This window comes from Carettochelys insculpta, chromosome 1, assembly GCF_033958435.1.
Source record: "Carettochelys insculpta isolate YL-2023 chromosome 1, ASM3395843v1, whole genome shotgun sequence".
In the NCBI taxonomy this organism is placed as follows: domain Eukaryota; kingdom Metazoa; phylum Chordata; order Testudines; family Carettochelyidae; genus Carettochelys; species Carettochelys insculpta.
In genome coordinates, this window is record NC_134137.1 from 250,441,479 (window position 1) to 250,469,316 (window position 27,838).

Here is a 27,838-nt window from a genome sequence, read left to right on the forward strand (position 1 = left end):
CCCGTCTACATGGCTGATTTTGTTTTTGGAAAAGCCTCTTCTGGAAATGCGATTGCATGTGATTATGCAAATGAGGTGTGAGATTTGTAAATCAGCAGTTCATTTGCATTTTCAATCTCCCTCATTTGCATTACTCCTCTGAAAGGGGAATGTAGTGTAGATGTAACCAGTGCCTTCTGTGTAAAAGAAAGAGGAGCTGGTACTCATCTGACCTGCCCCCCATTCTGCCCCCCAGCCAATTTCAAGTACTGGTAAAAAAGTAGTTGGTGTTGCTCTATTGAGGTCAATAGCACCACAGCCATTTATACCAGCTTGGGTCAAACATTTAATGACACGCCATGGTGCTTACAAAAATGCTGTCTCTAAGCCACTAACATAAGGGGCCTCTTAAAATTACAAGAGCAACATGGCATATGCATTTACTCACAGCTATGTTTTGCACGTCCAAAAAACCTCAAGACTCGTGCAGGCCTATTGGACATCTGGGTGTCCAATGCAGGGGCGTGTGGCCTGCAAGTGCATTTTGCTTGAGTTTATCTGAGGCTCTATGTGGAAAACAAAGATCATGACAAACCAGGCATACAAACTTCTAGGGACAAATTTGCACCTCCCACTGTGAGGCCCTTTTGGAAATCTGGCCCAGGAAGGTGAAGGAGATGTCAAAGGTACAGAAGGAAGTTAAATTCCCATTACACTGTAAGGCTATGTCTACACTACAGCGATCTGTTGACAGATGTCACCGCCAGAAGCTATCTTCCGATAAAACTTCTGTCAACAGATCGTGGCCACACATGAAAGCAGATTAGAAGAGCAATCTGGTCTGTTGACTAAAAGTAGATGGACAGCCCTGCTGTTCTCATGAGAGAACAGCCAACCAGAAGCACAGCAGATACGGCCACACCACGTCCCAGAAGCTGCGTCTGTTGACACAGGCACCTCCCAGAGCATCCACACTGGCTTTCTGTCAACAGATTCTGTTGAAAAAGGTGTTCTGCCTCCTGAGAGAGTGGCAAAATGCTGCCGACAGAAGTGCCACATTCTGTCGATTTATTGTCAATAGAACACACTTGTAATGTGCACGCTCGTGAGTTTTGTCAACAAAACTCTCCAATGTAGACGTAGTCTAAGGCTGCTACTTGCAAGGAATAAAAAAGGACGGAGTATTTTCTAAGTCCCAGAGGAAATGTGATTATCTGGGGACTAGTCTTTGAAATCTGTGCCACGTGGATGGAATTCTGACATCAGCACATGATCGTTCAGAGCCTCAATCACTTCAGGTTGCAGCAGTGGAGCTTTGGTTTTTATAAGGTATGGAATTCCTGACATCTGAGTTCTGGATCAACCAATTTTGTATTGCACTCTACCTTTGTAAATGTATATTAAACATAACTCTGTGCAGAGTGCCAACATTTCTTCTGCTTCTGCTCCTCAGTATGGAGGCATTTATATTGCTTGGCTTCTTACCTATCTGTCAGCAACATGGCATGGTTGCAAATTTATTACTTTAAATAAAGAGACTGTTTTAACCTTTGTGCGAGAAGCAAACTACCAAGACATAAGCATTTTGTGTGACTCTGAAACTCCAAATAGATATGTTTTGATAAAAATCCACTCTTGGGCTACATCTACACTTGAGAGTTTTGTCGACAAAACCGGGGCTTTGTCAACAAAACTCATGGAGCATTCATACACAAAATGCATTTTGTCAACAATATGTTGACAGAAGTCGGCACTTTGTTGACAGCCTTCTGCCTTTCCTCCACTTGGCTGAACACATTTGTCGATAGTTGCTGTTGATAAAAAAAGCCATGTGGATGCTCCAGGGGGCCCTCTGTCGATAGACAGGGCTTCTGGGTCACTGGGCAGCCCTATATGCTGTGCTTCTGGTTGGCTGTTCTGTTGAGAAAGCATCCTGGCAGTCTGGCCACTCTCTGTTGACCGAGTGGATCGACAGAGTGATCTGCTTTTGTGTGTGGCTACTATCTCAACAGAAGATATCTTCCAACAGTAACTTCTTTTGACAGATCACTCCAGTGTCGATGTAGGCTTGGTGTACATTTATCTTTGATTCATACTATAGGTGTATCTTCCCATACGTGTCATTTTTGGGGGGTGGAGAGAACAGTAGGTCTTATAAGAGATACCGAATGAGTATTTTGTGGGGGAGGGATAGCTCGGTGGTTTGTGCATTGGCCTGCTAATCCCAGGGCTGTGAGATCACCCGCTGAGGGCACCATTTCAGAATCCAGGGCGAATACGTTAAAAAGTCTGCCCAGGATGGTGATAGGTCCTGCTGAGAGTGCAGGGGACTGGACTCAATGACCTCTGAAGGTGCATCCCAGCTCTACGAGATAGGTGTATCTCCACATCCCTTCCATTCCTCCAAGCTAACAGAACTCAGTATACCTAGATCTTCTATTTCAAAACCACAGCTTCTATTAAGTTTAATGACTCTCCCAGAAGCCTTAAATTTAGGGCAATTTTAAATGAAGGCTTTTATTATATTTAATTACATTCCGCCTTTCATGGGAAAGGCCCACAGTAAAGGTGTAGATCGGGGTGTGCAAAGTGGGGGGCTCCATTGGGGGGCATGGCATTTCATAAGGGGATGCAGCAGGATTGGCTACTGGGTCTCATGTTCATTATCTCATTAAAATGTTGTAATATGTTACTGTTTTTATTTTCTGTGTATTCACATTTATATACCAAGTAATAAAGTATTTACATTCTAAATACTTTTCTTACATGTGCTGAAAGTCTTTTTTTTTTTAAAAAAATATGAACATAACTGGAATTTCTGTTGGTCTGGATTACATTAGACAGGTTGGCGGTGGGGGTGGGGCTAATTGCAGGGACGAAAAGTGGTGCCCACCATAAAAAAATTGCTCAGCCCTGGTGCAGACATAAAATGAGGGTAGCTTCTATTAAGAACTGCATGGTAAAGGGGCAGCTACTAACTGAGGGCAGCCACTTAACAAAGCTGTATGATAATTTATGAGCACGTGACAGTATTTCGAAAGATGACTTAGACATATTTAAAGGGAAAAACATGCTGGCAACAGACAAATGCATTAATGTTGGTATTCATGATATTCAATTTTGCTCTGATCCTGTTGTAAATCTGTAGCCACCCCACTGAAGAGATGGAATGGAGAGTAGACTATGACCCCATTATGTGGTTTTTTTTAAACCTTTATGTGCTAGGGGTCTGCTTCTGCACTGATTTTCATGGTATGCAGATATCGGCACATATAAAAAGTGAGTGCAAAACGGCATCAAATCAGTAATTTAGGCAATACTTCTTGTGTCCTCGCATGCATTTAATTAATGCATTTATTTTGGAGCACACAATGAAGTGCTCCGTACCTGAAGTAAATCTGAGGTTTCCTTTCAGATTCAAAAATATGCAGGCACCCCTGCAGCAATCAGCTGAGATGCACAGTCCTATGGAGGCATTAGGTAATTGACAAATAGCTATTAGCCTCATGCTATGTTTGCAGAGGAATTTCCTCTGCAAACAGATGAAAATGAACCCATTTCTAAATAACAAAAGGTGAGTCAAAAGAAAGTGCAGCATGGGAAAGAGCACAAGGCAGTGAGTGCAGAGATCCCATCAGCAGACTAATCACATGGCAGAGCCAGAGGCAACTCCAAAATTGTAAATACAACTGCTTAGGGAGCTCTGCCAAGGAGCCAGAATTTGTCCCTGAAAAAATGTTTTTCACTGATATATAGGCTCTGTGATTGCCATCTAAATAGAAAGGGAATGGGAGGAATGGGGGTAGTGACATATGATGATTAGGTACAGTGAGTGGTAGGTCACATACATCCTCCTTTGGGTTTATCACATAGGAAAAGAGAAGATTGTAAACTATTTACTGATAAGAAAATTATATTTTTGTTACACCTGTCAGGGAAATAAACAATTTAGCTAAGATGCACTGCCTCCTGTATGGCAAAGTCCTGTACTTTTAAGGATTAAACCAATCAGATTCCATAGAAATTACTCTAAAAACCTATAAAATTTGACAGGGAAACCTTGCTCAGAGTGAGATCAGCTTGGACTTTCAGCCCATGAAGACAAATTAGGGGAGGTAAGAGCCATGCTTTACACTAGTGTAAGTGCTACCCCTTCTGCCTCCTGTGTCTTTGTAAATCTTCCCCTTGAATTTTATTAATTTTTCTTTTCCATTTAATTCTGTCACTCATTATTTCACCGCAGCATAGCAAGAGCCCTAGAAAGACCAGTAACCTGGAGAACTGCTGCTGCACCACTACCACTGGAGAAAGGAAGTTTTGTACACCTCCAGAGTGAAATTTATCTGCCCGCAGAGAGTCAATGAACTCCACAAATACAACATAAATGTTGTTTTGAGAACTTAAACGGGACATGAATGGCACATAGTCCTTGCGCTACATCCTTGGAACACTGAACAGAACTTGGAACAGGTTTGTCATACCTGACACAATAGAAAGCAAGATTACATAGTTTAGATGAGTTTACTATATATCCTTAGTATGTGGGTGGGCAGGCAGAGCCTCTTCCACAAACCTTCTGACTTGCATGCGCACATGCAGTCAGAAGCTAACTTTCTGATAAGGAGAAAACTGCCTACTGGATGGGACTTCAACTCAATCACAAAATGCCAGAAATAGATATTCATCAGAACCCCTTTCACATGAACTTCTTCCTTATCCTCATCGCTGTGATGTCTTCCCTTAGTCCGTAACACCTTCCTTTTCAGAACCCTGGGCCTGTTTATTCAAATGTCCTTGACAGCCCCCCAAATCCTGCAGATATGAAAGGAGCTCTTGCTTTATTTTCAGGGATTTAGCACATCTTGACCTGGAATTCCTCTTTTATGCAGACTGCAGATATATATGCAGGGTATAGCATACATCCTTATAAGCATTTGTATGACTGTTGGCATTTTCTAGACTGCCAATATCAGTTTTACATTCCTGCAGATTTCAAGCAGAATATGGCTTCTTTTAGATGGCAAATTATCCAGTAAAGCATCTTGTGATATATTTTATATATATATATATATATGTAAAATAAAAAAAATTACACAGTACCTTTATGGCAAACTGAAAACATGTCTTCTCCTCAGGCTGATATGAAACACAAAGCACAACCATTCCTACTAAGGCCACCACACAGACCTGCAAAGGAGGAGATTTTAAAGGACAGTGTCAAGATATATTATTTTTCCAAATTTCTTATCTACATTGCCAATATCTACATCTTAAAACTTATTTTACTAGGCTAACTGTGGTACTTATGTGTCCCCAGCATGCCTCACAATCTTACCCCTTCCTTTGTAGGGGCGGTGGTGATATTTTGACTATACCCCAGTGATGTAGGGCACTGCTATTATGTCCATGGAAAGGAGGCACAGGGAGGCTAACTTGACTTACATTGGCTACGTCTACACGTGAAGCCTACATCAAAGTAGCTTATTTCGATGTAGCAACATCGAAATAGGCTATTTTGATGAATAACGTCTACACGTCCTCCAGGGCTGGCAACGTCGACGTTCAACATCGACGTTGTGCAGCACCACATCGAAATAGGCGCTGCGAGGGAACGTCTACACGCCAAAGTAGCACACATCGAAATAAGGGTGCCAGGCACAGCTGCAGACACAGTCACAGGGCGGACTCAACAGCAAGCCACTCCCTTAAAGGGCCCCTCCCAGACACAGTTGCACTAAACAACACAAGATACACAGAGCCGACAACTGGTTGTAGAGCCTGTGCATGCAGCATGGATCCCCAGCTGCCGCAGCAGCAGCCAGAAGCCCTGGGCGAAGGGCTGCTGCACACGGTGACCATAGAGTCCCGCAGGGGCTGGAGAGAGAGCGTCTCTCAACCCCTCAGCTGATGGCCACCATGGCGGACCCTGCTATTTCGATGTTGCGGGACGCGGATTGTCTACACGTGCCCTACTTCGACGTTCAACTTCGAAGTAGGGCGCTATTCCCATCCCCTCATGGGGTTAGCGGCTTTGACGTCTCGCCGCCTAACGGCGACGTTAACATCGAAATAGCACCCAACACATGTAGCTGTGACGGGTGCTATTTCGAAGTTAGTGCTGCTACTTCGAAGTAGCGTGCACGTGTAGACACGGCTATAAAGTCGCAGAGGAAGTTCATGAATGAGTCGGATTCACCAGTCCAAGGCCAGGACTCTAACCCTGGGGAAATATGTTGGCTTTAGAATGTAGCTCAAGGTTTCCAAAATTTGAAAGCTCAAAGTTAGCCTCCCTCAATCCATATTAAGGCATCTAAATTAATGGCCTGGTTGTCAGAGGTGTCAAGCACTCACATCTCCAGCTGGAATCAAGGGAAGCTTTTGCCCTTAGCATTTTTGAAAATCAGGACATTTATTTAGGTAGCTAAATATTTGAGGCCTAACTTCAGGCACTAAGCTTTGGAAACCTTGGCCAAAATTTCTATGGCTCCATTTATGCTCGTTCTTTACATTTTGCATTTCATTCAGGTAGCACAGCAAAACTTGACAGTTTATTTTCAAAACTGACTCCAAAAGAACAGTTATAACCCAAAAAGGGAGACCTGCCAGAGACTCCATCAAGCCTACCATGGGCTTGGCTGTTACCATTAATCTGAGAAGGAAAGAGCTCTCATACTCGATGGATAGATTAAAAACAAAAAAAGCAGTCATGTAGCACTTTAAAGACTAACAAAATAATTTACTAGGTGATGAGCTTTCATGGGACAGCTAGTCTTTAAAGTGCTACATGACTACTTTTTTGTTTTGATAGAATACAGACTAACATGGCTACCTCTCTGCCACAATGGATAGACAGTAACTTTTGGGATGTAATTCTTGATAATCCTGTGGAGGTGGAGAAGAGAGCACACAGGATCCAGGCAAAATTTTGCCCCAACTACTCAAAATTTGATGTAGGCCAATTATGTGCCCAATGACCACTCCATAGCCATAACTGGGGTAGACAGGAGAGTTGTGACCTAGCCAAGTCCCCATGTGCCTTGTACCTCTGCTAATAGCTAGCAGTGCTGGTGAGCACAAACTGCTGGTCTCTGAAGCCTTAGTTGCTAACTGCCCTCCCTGATGTCCCATAAGCAATTATGCCTTATTTGCTCTTAACAGATTGAAAAACCTTCAGCTAATTGCTAAGCTCCACTCCCTTTTCCAGAACCTTTCCCAGGAGACACCAGCATGTAGTCTTTGGTTTTAGGACTTGCCTGTGTGCAGAAGTTGCACCAGTTCCATTTAAAATGAATTCAGATCAATTTGGTTAAACCAAAGCAAAACTTTCTTTTGACATGCTTAAGAGAAATCGGTTTTAGTTTAACTTAAATATGCCTTAATCAATGTAAAGTTTAGCTTGATATAAGTCTGTTTTACATGGATTTAAGAACATACACACAATCTTTTGCAAAAACTAAACTCGTCTTCTTTCCTTTGTCCCATCAATTCTTCATCTTCAATGTTCTTATCAAATGCATCTTCCAAACTGAAACCAACCATCTTCAGGTCTTCTTTCAGTGTATCTAACTTCCTTTTCATTGGTCCTCCTTGCAATCTTTGTCCAGGGACTACCACCTCATATAGTCTCTGGCCAGCATATCCCACATCTTGTAATCTCACATGACCTAGCCATCTTGGTTGATAAGATCTCAGATTTGCAATGGCAGGAGCTATGTGTCTCATGGCTAGAACTGTTCAATTGTGTAGCGTATCAGTTCTTGTCCTATCCAGAGGCTACGTAAGCTCTCATACTTGCAGTGTAAAGTACTCTTATTCTTTTTTCCTCAGAGGAGTCAGCATTCAGACATCATGGGTGGCTTAACCATAATCTTATACACTTTGTTCTTCAGTGCACTTGGCATATTCTTACCATTCAGAGAATTCTCTCCATTTATACAAAACCCTCTTCATATGGATTCTAACATCTACAATCACTTTTCAATTGTGACATGGCACAAATGGAGGTATTTAAATTGTTGCACAGACCTACCATCTATATCTTCTAACTTTATTTGCTTCTTGTCCCTCTGAAGCATTATATGTATTCCATCTTTTGTCAGCCACTGCATAAACCATTCTCTTCTAATGCAGCCCTCCATAGTTCAAGCCCCCTTTCCAGTTTATATGTATCTTCATGATACAAAAGGTCACAGGCAAAAAGCATGGTACAGCAAAGCTCTTCCTGAATCTTCTGCATCCAGGAGTCCATTACAATCACAAATAGGAATGTGTTTAATGCTGTTCCTTGATGTAGACCTTTCTTTTCCCTGAATCACTTATTATTACCATAGCTGCTTCTCACTACAGTTGTGCTACTCTTGGACATGTCTGTGACAGTCTGAAAATACATCTCTGGAAGACTGCAGACAGCAGGCATCACCATAACAGTTCTCTAGGAATTGTTATAAACCTTCTTTAAGTCCCCAACACTAAATGCAATTCCTTGCACTGTTCTTGACATATTCGGGTGGCAAAGCTTGTGTCCATCCTAAATAAATCCAACTTGGCTGTTGCTCACTGGATGCTCCAACAACTCCTGATATCTCCTCTCACTAATTCTCTCCAGCCATTTCATCATGTAACTCATTAACTTGAGGGGTCAGTAATTACTAAATTTTGGCACTTCACCTTTATATTTGAAGACGGGGACCAATGTGCTCTTCTTCCACTTACCATGCATTCTTCCAGGATGGAGAGTTAAGTAAGATAACTTCACGATCTCTCCCTCATGGCCTAGTACTTGAAGTGACTTAATTGCTATGCTGTCCAATCCCACTGCCTTACCTGCTTTCTTCATAGTTAGTGCTGTCTGAGTCTGAACTGTGGTGATAAGATGGGCAAGGTTGTTGCTTGAGCACCATCCCCTCAATGGTTTCTGCAGATTCTAGCAGCATTCTTCCACCAGCATTCCTTCATTTTCACCTCTGACCAACAACCAACTACACAGCTCCCAAGTCCCCCATTCGTCTTCACCTAATCTTGGGCAATCTGCATATTCCCTTTTCTCCTTCCTTCATTAGTAGTCCTGCATATAAAGTGTTAAATGCCTGACCTTTACTTTCGTCAGCCATTGTTTTTGGCATTTTCTTTACCAGCTTGTTTTTCTCAGAACCTTCCACCATTCTTGTTTTCTGACTGCTTAAATCACTCCTCCTTTCCTGCCTCCGACACATTGTTGGACCACTACCACAGCTCCTTGCCAAGTAGTTTCCTTTTTTCCATCTGGCCACAGGCACCTTGTGAACTTCCTCTGATATGTTTGGACATTTTCCCCTAATACTCATTACTTTAGTTATGTCCAATCTCTGTAGAATCTTATCTTTATATTCTAATTTCAATATCCGAGAGCCTTTGCTGCTTTATTCTTTCTTCAACAACTCATCTTTTGTCTGCCACTAGCCTTTGCACTCAAAAGTCCAGTAGAAGCAAATCTATGTTGGTCCTCAATCTGCTGTCCTGGTACCAAGTTACAATCTCTTACGTGTTTTTTTGCACCTTTCCTCTTTTCAGGAAGTAATTGCTCTGGGACCTACTAGAACAGCTCTTGTATATAAGTAAAGTAATTATCCTGGATTAGCAATAATCAGGCTTTGGCTGACTCCAAGATTTTCTACCAACTTCATTTTTGGTTCCAAAACCTTGTCCTTGGTGCCAGTTATAGTAGCACTCACTGTGTTCTCACATGCCTGCTGAGAAGTGCTCTGATAATCAAGTATTTAGCTTCTGGTACTTTATTTATCCCTGGGTCCAGCACTATCTGGAATTCCACCTTTTTCTCATTTGTATGGCTTCTATATGTATCTGTATGTAACACTAAACATTTGCCATTCTAACTAACATTAGTCACCACTTTCTTTGTACAGGCTGAATCTCTCTAATCCAGAACTTTCTCATCTGGCAAACTCCATAATATGGCATGATTTTAGTTACCCAGATGACCACTTATCATGCGTATGGCTAAGTTTCCCGTGGTCCCATAAGGTTTGTTTAGAGCCACAGGTCTTGGCTCTTGGTGTTTTGTGCTGTTACTTAGTTCTAATTTACCTCTAAATGCTTTCTAAGAGCCCAGTAAGCAGTAGAAGTGTTGGTAATGTGGTCATTCAGCAAATTCGCTTGTCTGCCACCAGTCAGGTCCTGAGGGTGCCAGATGAAGTTCGACCTGTACTACCCTTTCCTATATTTCTCCTTGGATTACTCCTCCTGGATATTGAGTTATGATGCATTATGTTGTAACCCTCCAGATGGTCGTGGATTTTAGCCCTGTCCATTTTGTTTCTTGTATATGAGCAACATGCACTCTCTCTCTTTTCAACATCTCATCTGTTTCTCTAGATTTGCCAGCCATTGTTCACACATTCGGGGAACCCAGTGTAGTTCTCCGGCACATTTCTTTAGCCACAGCCATATGGTAAGCTTTTCCCATTTTCCACAGCTGTCAGGCAAAACAGACACTTTTACTGCTTCGGGGTGACACCCTAGTATTATATTGGTATACTCCCTGAAAATGAAGGCCATTGAGCATGTGTGATTGGTACAACTTTTACAAATTATTTGAGCAGGCCAACAGTCCTCACTTTGAAACTGAACTCTCTTCTTCTACGTGGAATGCCTTCTACAGGCAGTGAGCCCAACCTGTCTAGAGCAACCTAGTTATAAGGAGCCAATCATCAGCCTTTCAATGCACACCTTCAGCTAACAACACTACCATGAGAAGAAATATGGTAGGTAGTGGCTATGTATTACACTGGCCACCAGATACATTTCCTAGGGAGTGAGAGCTCATCCTCAAAATCACCTTGAACATGAAAATTCTTTAGGCTGCACTACTTTTACTAACTTTAATTGTCACTGCTGTTTTGCATGTAAATAACCACCAAGGCTCTTCTCCCATCCTAGATCACATTTCTTCTTCTGTTTCTCCTGTGTGCACCATTGCTGTGGTGTTTGGGTTTATAGCAATGCAGGAGAAAACTAATTTTACTATCTTGGACAATATTTACAGGCCAGATCTTGAGATGTGTAATTCCAGCTGATTTCAGTGGGCTTTTGGTCAGATACTATGTGAGGATATAATTTGATCAGTGATTCCGTGGGTGAGTTTCTATTTATATCACAAGTAACCACTGTAATTTCTGAGAAAGGATGGTTCAGTCTTGTAGGGATAGCATCAGGAATTTAAATATCATCTCTCCTCTGTGTTACAAGATATCTGCAGGTATTTTTTGTTTTAATATCATTAGCAAAGGCTGCAGGGTTTAATAGCAGTCAGCAACATTTCCTGTACGCTGCAATAGCATGAGTTAGAGCAGAGACTTTCAAACTTTTCATGGTGTGGACTCCATCTTAGCAAACAGTACATCTCTCTACCTGTTTGTGCTTGCCAGGGGGCTGAAATGTAAACACAATAATTGCATATGTGGAACAGAAGAGAAAAGTATGTAGGAAGTGAGTTGTATCTCATGAAAGCTTATGTCCTAATAAATGTGTTAGTCTTTAACATGCCACCCGGACTCCTTGTTGGTTTTCCTGAAACAAACTAACATGGCTGCCTCTCTGAAATCTAGTTGTGTACTATCGTTGTCTTAACAGTATTATTTATTTGCAGTAGCACTTACTACTTTCCAGTGACTGACAAAGGACAGTCCCTGCTCCAAACTCAGAATCTAGTGCAAGAAGTAATTTTAAATGCAATTAATTACACTGTCAGCTTTTGCTCTTCAGGGTGAGCTCAGCCATAGAAGGCATTCAGCACTCCTGTGAGGTGTATTAAAGTCCTCAGCTTAATGTCACTTCAATGAGAGCACTTAGCACCTCACTGGAAAACGCTGGGCTAACCTTAAACCCACAGGATGCAAAGCGAGAACCATGTGACCAGCCTGCTCTCCATTGGCCCCCAGCTTATGCTTTATAGAACCTTAGAGCCCTAACTCTCAACTTTTCCAGACCCCTTTAAGAATCTGGTTTGCCTTGTGTACCCCCAGGTTTCACCTCACTAAAAAACTCACATAAGAGGACATAAAAATAAAAAACTTATCACAGCACATTATTACTGAGAAATTGCTGGCTTTCTCATTTTTACCAGATAGTTATAACATAAATGAAGTGGAATATAACAGTTGTACCTATATTTCAGAATACAGCATATAGACCAGTCTGAGCAAGTCATTCTATGAAATTTTAGATTGTACTGACTTCACAAAGGCTTTTTAAGTAGCCTGTTGTACAACCAGGCAAATATCTAGCTGAGTTGATGTACCTCCTGGAAGACCACTGTGTACAGAATGACTGCTATATAGAACAAACACATTGTGAAATATTTCACGGTGCTCATGATATAATCATATCAGTAAAAGAAAGCAGGGGAAGGGATGAGATATTTTTAAAGGCTTTACTGCTGTCTAGCAGACTAAACACAGCATAAAAATTGCACTTCTAATGCTGCTCTGTCTTCTTGCTGCATCCTTATTGGAGTTTTGATGTCCCAAAGTTAACTCTTTTACCTCTGATATTCATTGATGCCTGTGCAGTCTAGATAAATACAGCAGCATTCTTTGGCATGATAACATTCAAATCCTATCAGTTTGTGCTTCAGAATAGAGGCTGATGGGGTTCTCATTATCTGTTAAATTAAATCAACCATAAAAGCCCCCCAACAAGTAATACCTGCTGCATTTCACACACTCAGTAAGGTCTTAACTGCCTTCTAGTTCTCAAAAATTCACATCTTTGATATTTTCAAGAGTCTGACACCAGGTCTGCTGAATTAAATGGAATTCTTTCCACTGACATCCATGGGCTTTGAATCAGGCCCAACGGACTGAAGGATTTCAATGGATTTTCCAATCCTCTAAATCTTTAAAATAATCTGATTTTGAAACCTTTAAATAAGAAATGTTCTATGTTTGTATTTGACATTCCCATATCTTAGGTTAAGGCTTGTCAGAGGTGCATCTGTGATCCCATCTTGTGACTTCCTTTAACCTCCTCATTCAACGTCTCAAGGAATTTGGTTTGGTGAGGCCTACTTTACTCTCTTTACATATTGATGTTTTCTCTTGTTTTAATCGTGAACAATGTTGGGGGAGCTAAGCTCACTGATGTGCAAGGAGTGGAACTATTAAGCAGTAGACAAAAATTCAGTCTCACCTTCCAGTCTAGAAGGGCCATAGTCATGCAGGAATCCCAATTGCCAGGAGAAAAATGGGGGTGGGGCTGAGTTACTTCCAGTGCTTTTTTTCCTAGAAAAAAAGGTGCTGGAACTCAATCCCCCCCAACCCCCCCAGCCTCAAACAACCCCACCACCCCAGGCTTAACCCTCCCCTCGCAGCCTCAAACCACCCCCCCACCCCCAGGCTTAACCCTCCAATCACAGCCTCAAACTGCCCTGTAGCCCCAAACTGCCTCACACAGGAGTGGCCGGTGGCTACTCCACCCTCCCACCCACAATGGCTCCCAGCATGGCGTGGCAATGCATGAGGCTCCCAGAGTAGCTTCCAGTATAGTGTGGCCATGCAAACTGGACAGAACTGCTCCTGGAGTGGCCTGGCCATGCACGAGCCACCTGGAGTGGCTCCTGGTGTGGCACCCCGCTCCACTCAGGGAAAAAAGGTGCAGAAATACCATTTGGTGGTGTTCCAGCAGAAAAAAAGCCCTGGTCAATTCCACAGCTATGCTTGCATATCAAGGGGGGCTTTATGGCCCGCAACTCTGCAATGAAATTCATTCAGGCAAATCCCTGTGCCTGCCTCTTGGGAATCTGCACACACACAACAGCTTGCCTGCATGCATCTCTTTGTAAGAGCAGGGCTTAATATAGCCCAGCCAGAGCCCCTGAGATGATCTTACATCAGGTCAGCATGGCTGCAGGATAGATGGTACCTAAGACCTGGACCTTAAAGGGATCAAATCTGAATGTAGACAGAAGAAATTGTTATAGACCCTGCCTGGATGTGGGGGGGGAAGTGTGTGTGTTTTTAAAAGACACACAAGATAGCTAACATTTTAATGTGCACATGTTTAAACACCAGCAGGCATCATGACTGATGTTAAAATGTGAACATGAAAACACGTTGGCTGAATGTTGTTAACTCTGGTGGGTTATATGGGGCCAGTTATGTTTTTAAAAGGTGTTAAACCCTGCCTAGCCTAGGTACAGAGTGATATTCCTTTCCTGCCTTACTAGTAGCACCCTTGATTATAAAAAAAGAAAGGAATGAATGTTAAGAACAAGAAGGCCCATTCCTCCTCCGCCTCCCACTAATAAAAATAGGAAAACCCACATTGACTATGTAAGATATTCAGTTATCTTTAACCCTATGTGTTTGTTGGGGAGCGGGGGTGTCTCTATGCTTCTCCAGGGAAAATTAGACAGGTGTGTTTTGCTTTCTCTGGACCAAATCCTCTACTCTTGTAAATTGGCATCATTTCAAGGAAGTCAATGGAACTGCATTGTCCTACAACAGCTGTGAAGCCAGACCTGTTAGTTTCACAAATTGCTTTTCTCAGACACGAATACTACTCCAATCACCCGAAGAAGTGGATCACGACCTAATAAATTTGTTAGTCTCTAATGCTGCTTGTTTTTATGAAGCTACAGACTAATACGGCTACCACTCTGAGGCAATGCTGTTGTGTTTGAGTTTCCAACACTGAAGGGGCTTGTCTGAAATGGAAGAAGTACAAATCTGAGAATATGTAATATGGTGTTGAATCAAAACATTTCTGTCTATGCTTTAATGGAAAACAAATACAACCAACTGTTCTTCCATTTTTTTTTCTTTTTAGGAGGACAATGTTTCTGAATACACAGCAGTGTCCCTCCAGAACCCATGTGAAGTAACATATTTACTCATAATGTTTTATTTTGTGTCATTTCTGTAAGAACTGGTTAATTAGTATTGCCTGAGAACATTTCTAAAGAAAGCATCAGTGTTATTTACTCCTTTCCATGTCATGCGTATTTATGTTCTGGTCCTATGACTTGCACACAGTCTCCAATTTATTTGTCTTCTTTTAATTGCTAACAGACAGAGTTATCAGGGAAGGAGAGGGGAAATAACCACCTTTCTTGGCACAGTGGGCCCGATCTGTGCTCACTTATTGGGGCAGTTATAGAGAGGTAGTCATGTAAGTCTGTATCTTCACAAAACAAAAAAGCAGCCCTGGGGCACTTTAAAGACTAACAAAACAATCTATTAGGTGATGAGCTTTCCTGGGACAGACCCACTTCTTCAGATCTAGAAATTCTTGTGGGGGTGTAAATTTGGCACAGCTCAATAAAGCAATAGGATTACATCAGTTTAAAACCAGCACGACTGAAGGCAGCACCAAACTCTGGTTCTCTTTAATAGGAGACTTAATGATAAATTAGAATTCTGTTGCAGTAAATCAAATCTTAAAGTCTCAGAGGGATAGCCATGGTAGTGTGGGTTTGTACAAACAACTGATGAAGTGGGTTTTAGCCACGCAAACTTATGGCCTAATAAATCTTTTAATCTTTAAGGGTATGCTTACACGGTGGGTGCTATTTCAGGAGACAAAGTATCCTGAAATAGTAACACCGTGGCTTTTCGCAGCACCCAAAACAGTGCTGCTATTTCACGCATGCTTTTCTGGTTCCGCTTCCCCTCATCATGAAAGGGGCAATGCAACATTTGAAATAGCCCTTTATTCTGAACTTCAGGGCTGTTTGGATGGCACCAAGTTCAGAATAAGGTATTCTGCAATAATTTACGTAAAAAACCCATAGCGTAAATATAGCCTAAGGTGCTACAGGACTCCTCAAATCCTAACGAAACAGGAGCTCATCTAAATCCCATTAGGCCAGTGGCAAAATGCCTACTGACTTTATCAACTGCAGGATTTGGCCCATCTTCAGAAATATTTAAATAGGAATAAATACCATTCATCCTGTATATATTCTGTAGGATTCCTCTGGGATTTAAATAATATACTAACGGATAGTTGCGAGGCAAATGCAGTAAACTCTTTCATAGCCATCAGCCCCTAGACCAGGAGGTTTCCTGATATTCAAATATTCTGGCTAAGAGAGAGGTATACCTAGCAAAGCATAACACTAAAGAAAAACAAGATTAGACATTAAGAAACAAACAAAAATGTGTGCAGAGTACTTTATTTACCAACAGCAGTAGTACTGTATTCTAGAAACATACTGTATTTGCTGCACTTATTTGTATTTATTTTCACTACCCTGTACTTATGGAAAATGTAGCTAAAATTTACTTATGGTTAAAATGCCAGTTATTTGAGAGTTCCAAAAAATGGAATGATGGATATGAAAGGGTTTACTGCATAAAGGATTACATCAGGTCAGGATTCAGGCAGAGTTGAAATGGGTGTTTTAGAAGGCTCAAGTATTTTTAATAGCAATGAATAGTACATTATTTCTGTTAACCAAAAGCATGAAGAAGAGGGAGCTGTCAAACACTTGATCTGGATTGTTTGTGAGAGAGTGATGGTAAACAGAATAATTCCTGCCTAAATCTGAGGTTTTTGGGGATTACAACAAATATTAAGTTTACATTTAAGTTTTAAAAGGTAGAAGGTCTCTTTGAAGCAAACATGAGTACAGAACAGAGAGAAAAAAACGTTTACAAGTTTCTCTGGGGATGTGATTAAAAGATCAGTTTTGAATTATATCCAGGAAGTGCAATAGCACAAATATCCTTTCATAAATATTCTTAACAGCGATTTGAGTGACTATGTTCTAGCAAGGCTGTTCTGGGTGCTGCCAGCATTGATTATATAATAGTATAAGGCAATTCTGAATTCTAAGGTTCAATAGCCATTGCAATATCCTACCATGAAACGTAGGCTTCCCATGCCTATTGGCTAAATATGTAAGAAGCACTAGTCTTAGCACTTGGTTGTCATTGATCAATATGCATTTGTTACACACCCACACACACACAATAGATTCCATCAGAGTTATGAAATGGAGTTATGAGAGCTAATCTAATTATCTGACTAACTGGGAATAAGTACTTCAGCTTTGTGCAAGTTTCAATCTAAGTTTATTTCAAGTTCCTATTTCACAATATTCTGGGTGAGCTAACACCCTAACCCTAACCCTGGCCCACTGCATGAAAGGGATCCAAAGAAGGAATTTAAACTTTGAAATATATTGCCTAGAAAAATACCTGGATGGGATACAGATTTACTTACAAAGGTTAAGAGTTTAATATTGGTTATTACATCCTCTGACATACCGAACAGTTCACACACCACGGGAAACAAATATTTACTAGGTGACGACTGAAAAAAAGTTTTAAAAATATATTTGTGGAAAATGTCAATATTCCTTCTATCTAAGCAGGTTTCAAAATAGATCCATTTTTAGTAGTTTTGATTGTATTTTAATCAAATTTTTGGAACAAACCATTATCAAAATGGTTTTAAAATAGTTTGTTTACCAAAAACAGGAATAGATCCTGTCACTACTGAAATTAATATCTTAATTCTTGTTGATTTCCATGCAAACAGAACCAGGTCCTATACTGGGACCTAAATACAATTACTGAGGATTAGACCTGCAATGATTCCTTTCCAGAACAGCCCAGATCATGTAAGATCTTTGGGGCAGAAACAGCCTTTTCATTGTGCCCAGAGCCAAGCACTGCAGAACTTTTCCCTGACTGGGAACTCAAAGCAATAACAAAAAACTAATATTAAATAAAAAATGATAATACAACTAGGATGACTGACAAACTACAAATATACACTTTCCGTATGCATAATAAATTCCAAACAAAGTATGCAACGTGCCACATTCTACGTAACTTAGTCATCTAAAAAATGGAACGAAAGCAGTGAAAGAACTCTTTCCTCCCACTTGCCCCAGCAAAAAGCCAGCAATGTCACCTCACTGCCAAAATAATGATACACACTGATGAGCCACATCTGTCTTCCAAGGACAAAGGTTGATTGTTTTCCAAAGAGTATAGCCAGAGCAGAAGCAGCACAAATATGCTCCTGTTCTACCTGAGTAATTGTTATCCCTCAGACCTGTTACACTAACTGAACTAACCCTGGCAACTAAAGGGTAAGAAGAATAGTGTTGCAAAAACAAAGAAACAAACAAGAAGGATACACATGCAATCCACTTATTTAGTATGGGTCAAATCCAGAGAATGTTGTTCAGACAAAATTCCCATGGATCTCTTTGGTGTTCTTTTTAAGTAAGGCCTACCAAGTTTTGTCCTCACTATCCAGTCACCCTTGTTTTAAGTTGTTTGTAACTTTCTCATACCTTAACAAACCAGGTCTCAGCGCAAAGATGGAGGCTAGATAGCAGAATACAGTCTAGTAATGATCAAGTTGTCAATGCAATAGACATAAATGGGGGACAGATGAACACATCGGAAACAAATTACAGTTGTAGTTTTCATTAGTTATTGTCACAAATTACAATTGTGGTTTTCATCAGTTATTGTCACAATTCGATATATTAATAGGGTTTATTCCTACAGCTGTCCAAACCAAGAATTGCTCCAATTTGTTCTTTTTTCTGTTTAATGCTTTATGAGGGTTTTTTGTTGTTGTTGCGTTTTTCAGCCAACACGTGGCTCTAAAAATAGGTAGGCCACTCAGTCACTCAGGAAGGCCATTCAGCCTTCCCAAGAATTTCCTGCACATTTTGGAAAACATATGTGGCTGAGTTGGGAGAGGCAAGAGAGCTGAAAATGTCTGAAAAGAGATTGAGGAAGAGGAAGGCCTGGTTCAAATGCATCTTGAGGCCCTAGCCTAGGCATATCTGGAAACACTTACGCAGTTGACCAATTTTACCTTTCTGCTCTTTTATATCATCTGGTTATCAGGTATCTTAGGAAAAAACCTCTTGTGGTCAAAAGAGCCAACAGAATGAAAAGCAACACATTTTTAACCTGTGGAACTCATTGACATGAGATCACTGAATCCAAGAGTGTTACACATTTTTATAGACAGTGGCCGCATCTACACTAGCAAGTTCTTTTGAAATATTTTTTGAAAAAAGGGGCTCTTTCAAAATATCCAGAAGAGCATCTACACACAAAAAGTGTTCTTTTGAAATTAAATCAAAAGTATGTGGCGCTCGTTTAGAAAGCACTCTTCCTCTCCCATTTCAGGAAGAGTGCCTGTGTAGACACCCTGCAGGCTTTTTTTTTTTTCCCCGAAAGAGCAGCCCTCATGGCACATGAGTTTTCAATCCCTGGCCCATTCTTTCAAAAGAGCAGGAGCTGTGTGGACGCTCTCTTTTGAAAGAGCAGATCACTCTTTTGATTAGCTTTTTTGCGTGGCTGTGTCTACACATGCCTCTCCCTTTCAGAAGGGGCATTTAAATTATACAGATGAGAACTGGTTAATGAGGGGCTGATATGAATGTTCAGTGCCTCATTAGTCTAATGACAGCAGTTGCGCTTCAGAAGTGCTGCTTTCGAAAAGCAAATTGGCCTTGAAGATGTGGGTGCTTCAAAATAAACCCCAGATGTCAAATTTCCCTTATTCCAAATTTGTTTTGGGAATAAGAGAATTTCAAAGCCCGAAGTTTACTTTGAAGCACCCACATCTTCAAGGCCCGTTTGCATTTTGAATGCAGCACTTTCAAAGCATGACTGGTTGCCATTATGCTAATGAGGCACTGAATATTCATATCAGTGCCTCATTAACCAGTTCCAATCCATGTCATTTAGATGCCCCTTCTAAAGGGAGGGCCATGTGCAGACACAGCCTGTGTGGATGCACTCTTTCAAAAGAAGTTCTTTCGGAAGAGATCTTCCAGAAGGACCTTTTTTGAAAGATTGCTGTCATGCAGATGTAGTCAATCAGAACATCCAGACTTACACTAACTAGAATGCACCTTTTAAAATAGGAATATAAACCCTCAGGGAATAAGCCAACCACTAATAGATGAAGTTAGGAAGACACTTTCCTTATGAGCAAGTTATTTCATAATTGCCCACGACAGACTTCTCACTGCCTTAGATATGCTTCAGAGAAAGATGAATTCTGCCACTGGCTGCCAACATGAGAAGAGATACTTGGCTCATGGATTACTGGTTGGATCAGGTATTTTCCAGCCAGTATTCTAGAGGACATGCTTTCGTGGGTGGTGAGTATTGAAGGCAGGGGAAGGCAATGCCTTCCCAAACTGTCTTAGCTGGTGCCGCCCATGCTCTACCAGAGGCCCCCTGGCTCCCTCCTCCAGAGTGCTCTTGTGGATGGTGGCAGAGCCGGGGGAAGGCAGGCAGGCTACCCTGAGCTCTGGAGCAGGGAGCTGTGCCACCTGTCAGCTCCTAGGAGCTCCGTAGGCTGGGGGCCAGCAGCCCCGTTGTGTGTGGAAGGGGGCTTGGGCTGTGGTAGCCAGGGCCTCGGATGAAAGGGGCATGACTGGGGGTCTTGCCTCCCCAAGTTGTGGGGTCACTCCACCGCCCATGCATGTTTCCATGCTGATGACACTAGTTAAAAAAATGTGTTAGCTAAATTTGTGACTAAATTTCTTATGGAATAATTGCAGGTTTTCTGCTCCAAGGTTTTACCCACATTCTGCCATATATTTCATGTTATGGAAGTCTAAGATGATGACCCAATATACCTTGTTAAATTTAAAAACTCTTTCATTACAGATTTGACATATGGCAAAAAAAGATAGCAATGTGACGTTACTAAAGATAGCTATAGCACTTGGCCCGAGGTTTAAGAATCTGAAGTGCCTTCCAAAATCAGTGAGGGACTAGGTGTGGCACATGCTGTCAGAAGTCTTAGAAGAGCAATACACTGATTCAGAAATTACAGCACCCAAAACCACCAAAAGGAAAATCAGCCTTCTATTGGTGTCAACTGATTCATATGATGAAATTGACTATGCATTAGTCTGCACGGCTTTGGTTTGTTATTGAACAAAACCTGTCATCAGTATGGAAGCATGTCCACTAGAATTGTGGTTGAGGCATGAAAGGCATAAACATGTTTAGCACATCCAACACATAAATGCCTTGCAATGCTGGGTAAAACAGTGCTAGGACATTCACGTGACATTCTAAATAATTAGTTGGCAGCATCAGCTCTAGTAAACATACACCAACTTGTCTTCCTTGGCAATTGGCTGAATGAGAAGCAGAACTAAGTGGATTTGTGGTCCCTAAAGTTTTACCTTATGCGGCTTTGAATGCAGTTACGTAACAAAAATAATCTCCATTTGTAAGTCACACTTTCATGATAAAGAGATTGCACTACAGTGCTTGTATTATTTTACAGTGCAAGTATTTTTAATAAAAATCAGAATGAGCACAGTAATTTTTGTATTCTGTTTTATAATTGCAATCAATATATTTGAAAATGTAGAAAATATCCAAAATATTTTAAAAACTGGTCTATTATTGTGAAAGAGTACAATGAAAACTGTAATTAATTTTTTTTTAATTGCTTGACAGCCCTAATTTTATTTTTTAAAGAAATGTCCTCTAGGATCCTATGCCAGGTATATACACTCTAGGGATGTTAATGTTAACTGGTTAACTAGTAACTCTCACGTTAAATGGATGAAGATTTCTGGTTACTGTTAACAAGTGTGGGCTGGAGCAGCTCCCTGCCCACCACAGCAGGCTGCTCCCCATCTGTGGCAGGCCGCACTCTCCCTGATTAATCAGTTAACCAATTAAATGAGATTTTACATCCATAACACATTCTCTATTACATTCTATAGTACAGTTAAAACACCTAGGGAAAAGTTATTACAATTTTAGAGCACTCTTCTGTAATTAACTTTCTTGTATTAAATCTGTTAACCACCAATGAGGGGGTTATTTCTTCCAATTTAAGATTAAATTTCTACAGTCAGTGGTATAGGATCACAATATTATGCAGCTATCAGAATAGCAGAAATTTGAGTTGTTGCAGAAGACTTTTGTATTGGCTAGTTTGGATGAGCAGCTTGGAGTTTTTTCACGCTACCCAACAAAGATAAATGTTGGTGAAGATTTTCAGGTGATAGATTTTAAACATACTTAGTAGGGGGGCAGGGCATCCCTTAAATACCTTGTAAAACCAAACTGTGGGTGGCATGGTATGTGTGCACCATGTCTGCAGATATGTGGCAAGCATATAGATGGTTCTTAAAGAATGCTAGAGAGAATGAACCAGAGCAGGAAAAATAAAAAACTTACTGATTTTTTTCTTCCACAAACAAAACCCAATCAGAAACTCTATGGTGATGTGGCAAAGATTATTTAACTTTCTGTTTCATTTCCAGGGTCTGGCTGGACCAAGAATGCCAAAACACAGTGGTCACCACTAAGTCACTGTTTACTCAGTTACCAAACAGGAGGTACTGAGCAGGGATGCTGAAAACCAAACCAAAATGTAAAATGAAACTTCTGTCAAGTTTCAGTTTTTAAAATAATATAACATTTTCACAGAAGATTCCCAACATTTCTTTCTTTCACAGTTCTAGCAGGGAGAGGTGGCAGCCATTTCCGATTTACAATACAATAGAAGCAGATGCTGTGGTTATTCAGATATCAGCACATGGTAACTACTGGAAAATACCGTATTTTTAACGGCCATCACTGTGCTAAGAGAAATACAGCACTTGTGATATTTCTAGACCTGTCTCTGAGTAAGATCTAGAAAACCCAAAGAGCCTGTTTCTCAAAATGTGCCCTGTTTTGTACAGTCCAAAAGTTTATGTAATTTGGAGAAGGTTCAATTAAACAGTCAAACCTCTGGTTATTTAGATGAAGCAACTCTGCCTAAATTTTGCGGTGGTAATCATGACCAATTAAAGAAGGCCTGTGTAAAGGAAATGGATGCCTATATGGTTATGCTTTCCATTAGCCACCTTGACTGTGCCAATTTTAACTATCACCTTTTATTAAATATTAAAATTGGCTTCTCTAATAATCAATGAAAGTTAAAAACCCAGCCAGGTTGTATAGTAAGTAAAGCATGATTGAATGCCACAGCCTCAGTTGCTGCTAGACTAGGTTTCCATGACAACAGACAACTAACCCATCCATTGACCAAACTAGCATGGGTTCATGACTGACTAGAAAACGGCTGTCTTGTCTCACACTTTGAGAGGAGGTTTCAATGGATTTAAGTAGCCAAACCAATCATCCCCCAGAGGAACATAGATTGGGATAAATGGTTCCTGCTATAACTTCTCAATTTTTGTCTTTTTCTAGAAGAACAAAGTTGTGTCCTGAAATTTGGAAGGCCCATCACTGAGAAGCCAATGCTTATATAGACTTGCACAAATGATTCATACATAGCAACAAGGAGGATCCTGTGTTGTGGCCTGGAAGAATGAAGCCGGGTGGGATAGTAACAGAGAGGTAGCCGTGCTTGTCTGTACTCCAACAAAACAAAGCAGCAGAAATGTAGCACTTCAAACACTAACAAAATGATTTATTCAGTGATGAGCTTTCGTGGGACAGACTCACTTCATCAGATGAATTTCATTTCCAATACAGATTGACATTTATAAGTACAGAGGACCAAAAAAAAAAATTCAATAAAAGCAGACAAATCAAATAGAGTAGAAGGAAGGGGATGAGGGTGGGTAGATATTAATTGTCCTGTCTGAGATAATTATGAGCATCAAAGGAAGGGAAGCAGTCCTTGTAATGCGTGAGGTAATTAATGTCTCTGTTCATACCACATGTTAATGTGTTGAATTTGAATATGTACTCTAACTCACAAATCTCTCACTCTAGTCTGTTGTTAGATTCTTATTGTTCCAGGACACAAATTCTCAGGTCTTTAACAGAATGGCCCACTCCACCGAAGTGTTCACTGACCAGCTTATGTGCATTGAGTTTCTTGATGTCTGCTCTGTGTCCATTTATTCTTTCGTGAAGGCTTTGCCCAGTCTGTCCAATGTACATAGTGTCAGGGCATTGTTGGCACATAATAACATGTATAATGCTGCTGGAAGTGCACGAGAATGTGCCTTTGATCTTGTAACTAACATGTGATGGTGATGGTATTCCCAGAATAAATATGTGGACAAAGTAGGCAGAGGGGGTATTTTGCAATGAAAAGTTCCAGGATTAGTATTACTGTGGTGTAGCCTGTGATTGCTGGTGAGAATCTTTCTCAGGTTAGGAGGTTGTCTATAGGAAAGGACAGGCTTGTCACCAGATTACTATGGTTTGCTCTTATAAATTTGTACTATCTTATAATGGACAGACATTGTACAGCTAATGACCCTTGTGTAGGAGATCTTAAGGGTGTAACGTAGGATTTAGATATAAATAGCTTTATTAGCAAGGAGGGTGGAAATTATTATAAGATGGCTTATATTGCAACTAACATCACTGACTCAGTTAGCCTCAAACAATCAGCAAGACAATTTTAAGGCCATTTTGTACTTTGCATTGCTTTATAGTATATTAAAGTCCTTTTCACTGGCACACTCCAGTAAAATAACAATGTTTATACTTTTACGACCCATTTTGCCTGAAGATCTCAAAACACCTTACCAACAATTAAAGTATAAAATACTCCTGTGAATTCAAGAGTATCATTGTATGAATTTTGAAGCTGGAAGATCTGTTCCTCACCCCCCTTTTAGTGACACTTTGCACTATCCTAGAAGCACGAATAGACTTGGAGCTGCACTACATTCACTGGGAACTGTGGGTGCTGGAGTGGTGCAGTGACCTTACAGAGAGCCAAGTGACAGGTGCTTGTCTCCACATCCTGTAGCTCAAAGGTGACCCATGCTCCTCTCAGGGGCAGCTGATGATTGAGCTTTGACAGACAGACATAGATTAAAGGCTAGATGCCTAATTTTCAGACGTGCAGAGCACCTCAATTCCAGCTGAGTCCAGCAGGAGCTGCTGGTGCTCAGACACTTTGCAAATCAGGACACTTATTTAGTTGCTTAAATACCAATTTCAGCAGTTAAGTTGGACAACGAAAACCACAAAGAACCAGTGGCAGAGACAAGAATAAATGCCCTAATTCCAGAGTCAGTCACCTGCTTTAAGTACTAGAAATACGTCAATTGAACTTCCCAGTTACCAGAGTCTTAGAGAGATATGCAGTACTCACAGATTGTTTTAATCAATGAGACTCCTGTAAAAACTGCGGGCCAGATCCTCAGCCAACCCAGTAATTGCTCATATTGATGAGCAAAGCCTTCTAAAGCTTCCCCATAAGCTGCCCTCCCTGTGTCTGTCTCTCCTGAAACTCCTACCTCAAAACCACTTGCATTCAGAAATTATTCTTCCCTTTTTCCTCTTCCTCATCCCTACCTCCCAATTTTTCTTCCACACCCTCCTTAACTGAACAGCTTGATGCATGTCTTGTGGTGTTTTTGTCTGTTTTGTCCCTCCTAGACTGTGAGCTGTTTGAGGCAAAGAACTTCCCTCATTCTACTGACAGTTTTATAAAGTGCCGTATACATTTCTGGTACTGCGTAAGTGAGGACTGATGATAATATGTGTATAATGTTGCAGTTAAAACTCTGTCTAGCTTTTGCACCATAAAAACCTGTATCAGTCTTGCTTCACTAGCCTTCAACCTAAAATCAATACAGCACAGAGGAAGGAAGCCAGGCACCCTCAGGCTTCTGTGAACAGGAATCCATGAGCCACCATATTGCTAAACATGAGGGGGATTCGGGGAAGGAGGTAGAGTTCTGTGTTGATGGAGCGGGGAGATATCCTGATGTGGAACAGAAATGTCTGGTATGGAAATGGTTAAGAACAAGTGGTCTAGTTAGCTTCAGGCCAACCATCTTGGAGGAAAAAAATGAGAGAGAAAGTGTGGAAGCTTAAGAGCAGAGTCAACAGTAAGAATTTTCAGCCAAGAGCACATTTATAGGCAGGGCAAAGAAAAAAGTTAAAGATAAGGGAGAGGAGGATATAAAGAGGACAGAGCATGAAGATGTGTTTGAGAGGCTGAAGATGTATAGGTCTCACTTTTACAGATTATGGTGAAGGGGTAGAGAGTGGACTTAAGAGCTCAGAGATGAGAAGGGAAGGAAGGAATTTATGCCTAAAAGACAGTTTTAAGATGTGCTCAGCTCTCATGTAGGGTCCAAAATAAATTACCAAATGTTCAGTAGAAATCAACTCTGTGTTCTAAGATCCTAGAGTATTTGCCATTAAGTTTCTCAGTGGGAACTGCAGGATGCTGAGTGCTTCTGAAAATCTGATCCTTATTGAAACACCTACATGGGAGCTGAGCCTTTAGAAAATGTCTTCCCTCAGTTGAGCATTCTGAGGACTTGAAAAATGGTCTTAAGTGAAGAGGAGGACAATGTTTTATGCTATTTGGTTTTAGGAAGAAGAGGCTTTCAAAGTCAGGGAGGTCCTTCAGAAAGGCCCCTGTCTACACGGGCAGCAGTGTTCCGAAAGCGGCACTTTCAAATTGTGTGCAGCTGTCATTATGCTAATGAGGTACTGCATATTCATACCAGTGCCTCATTAGCATATTCTGAACTGCCTCATTAACATGCCCCCTCCAAAAGGAGGGGGCACATGTAGACACAGCTTAAGAGAATAGACTTTCATGGAGAAATTCAGAATTTGTCCTACTAGTATTGAGTGGGAGCTGGATGTGGAAAAGCCATGAGGAAATGAAAATGAACAACAATAATAATATGTAGTGCATTCAAAGCAAAAAGATGGATGGATAATAATTATTATTCCCATTTTACAGAGGAGAAAACAAATAAGTTAAGTCCCAGAACCTCCTAGTTTTTTAGCTGCCTAATCCCCATTGATTTCAACTGTAGTTACGGTCCTCCATACATTTGAGAATCTGGGCTTAAGTGACTTGCCTAAAGTAACATAGCACATCAGGGAAGAACCTAACAAAGAGTTCAGCACTCGTGGCTCAGTGCCACATCTCTTTGATGGTCCTGCTTCCAATGACAGAAAGTTTTGGTGTCATTTTGAAAATAGAGAAAAAGGTTCAACTTGGCTGTTTCTAGACAGGCCACTTCCTTTGGAAGTGGCATGCTAATACACGGAGCAAAAGATGCAAATTCTCCACGCCTCATTAGCATAACATCACGTGATTTGGAGTCCAGAAGACCGTTCTTCCGGACTCTAAAACGCCGTGTAGAAGCACAGCCCTGGGGGGGCTGCTGGAAGGAAGCACCCCCCGCCCCAGGGCCACGCATCTACACGGCATTTTGGATTCCGGAAGAATGGTCTTCTGGACTCCAAATCACATGACATTATGCTAATGAGGCACAGGGAATTTGCATCCATGCCTCATTAGCATCTTTCGCTCCGTGTATGAGCATGCCACTTCCAAAGGAAGTGGCCTGTGTAGAAATGGCCCTTGAGTTAGAGCCATGTTCTGGACAGAGGTTTCTGTTCCCTCCTGGTTTACCTAAACTGATTTGCCTGGCTCTAGTGCTACAACTGATACATTCTGCTTTTAAAAGGAATAGGTCGTTGAGACTGAAGCAGGAAACTGGTAATTCTGCTTCTATTCTCTGGGCACAGAGCCCCAGTAGTGCCTAGAACTACATTTAGCACTGTGGTTTCTGTCCAGAAACCTTCCCCTTTGGTTTCTAAATGGCATCCCTTGTATTTCAAATGACATTTAGCCAAAACTGCTAAATTTCACCAGGTTTCATGTTGAAATAGTTTTACTGTGATGCCAGTGAAATGTATCATTTCCCTTTCTAGTAACTAGTCCACACACAAGATAAGAGCCTACTAATGCTTCTACTCCATGGTTATACTTGTTTTGCTCAGCAGCAGAAGCTTATGCTTTCAGTGCTATAGGCCCCAGACTCTGTCTACATGGACTGACTATAATATAGTAGTGGGACATAGTGAAGAAGGGTGTCACTACT

General features: G+C 41.1%; 1 protein-coding gene and 1 long non-coding RNA gene across 2 annotated transcripts in view; one reads left to right on the plus strand and one right to left on the minus strand.

Moving 5' to 3' along the window:
- The window catches only part of LOC142018536 (uncharacterized), a 35,961-nt gene extending 21,066 nt beyond the window's left edge, over positions 1–14,895 (plus strand). The window contains exons 2-3 of the long non-coding RNA XR_012646851.1: positions 12,947–13,032; positions 14,803–14,895. This is a non-coding gene — a long non-coding RNA (uncharacterized LOC142018536). The remainder of the gene's footprint in view (positions 1–12,946; positions 13,033–14,802) is intronic.
- SSPN (sarcospan) overlaps positions 1–27,838 on the minus strand; it is a 43,073-nt gene that overhangs the window by 9,904 nt on the left and 5,331 nt on the right. The window contains exon 2 of the mRNA XM_075004422.1: positions 5,080–5,166. Coding sequence (XP_074860523.1) covers positions 5,080–5,166 — 87 coding nt within the window. The remainder of the gene's footprint in view (positions 1–5,079; positions 5,167–27,838) is intronic.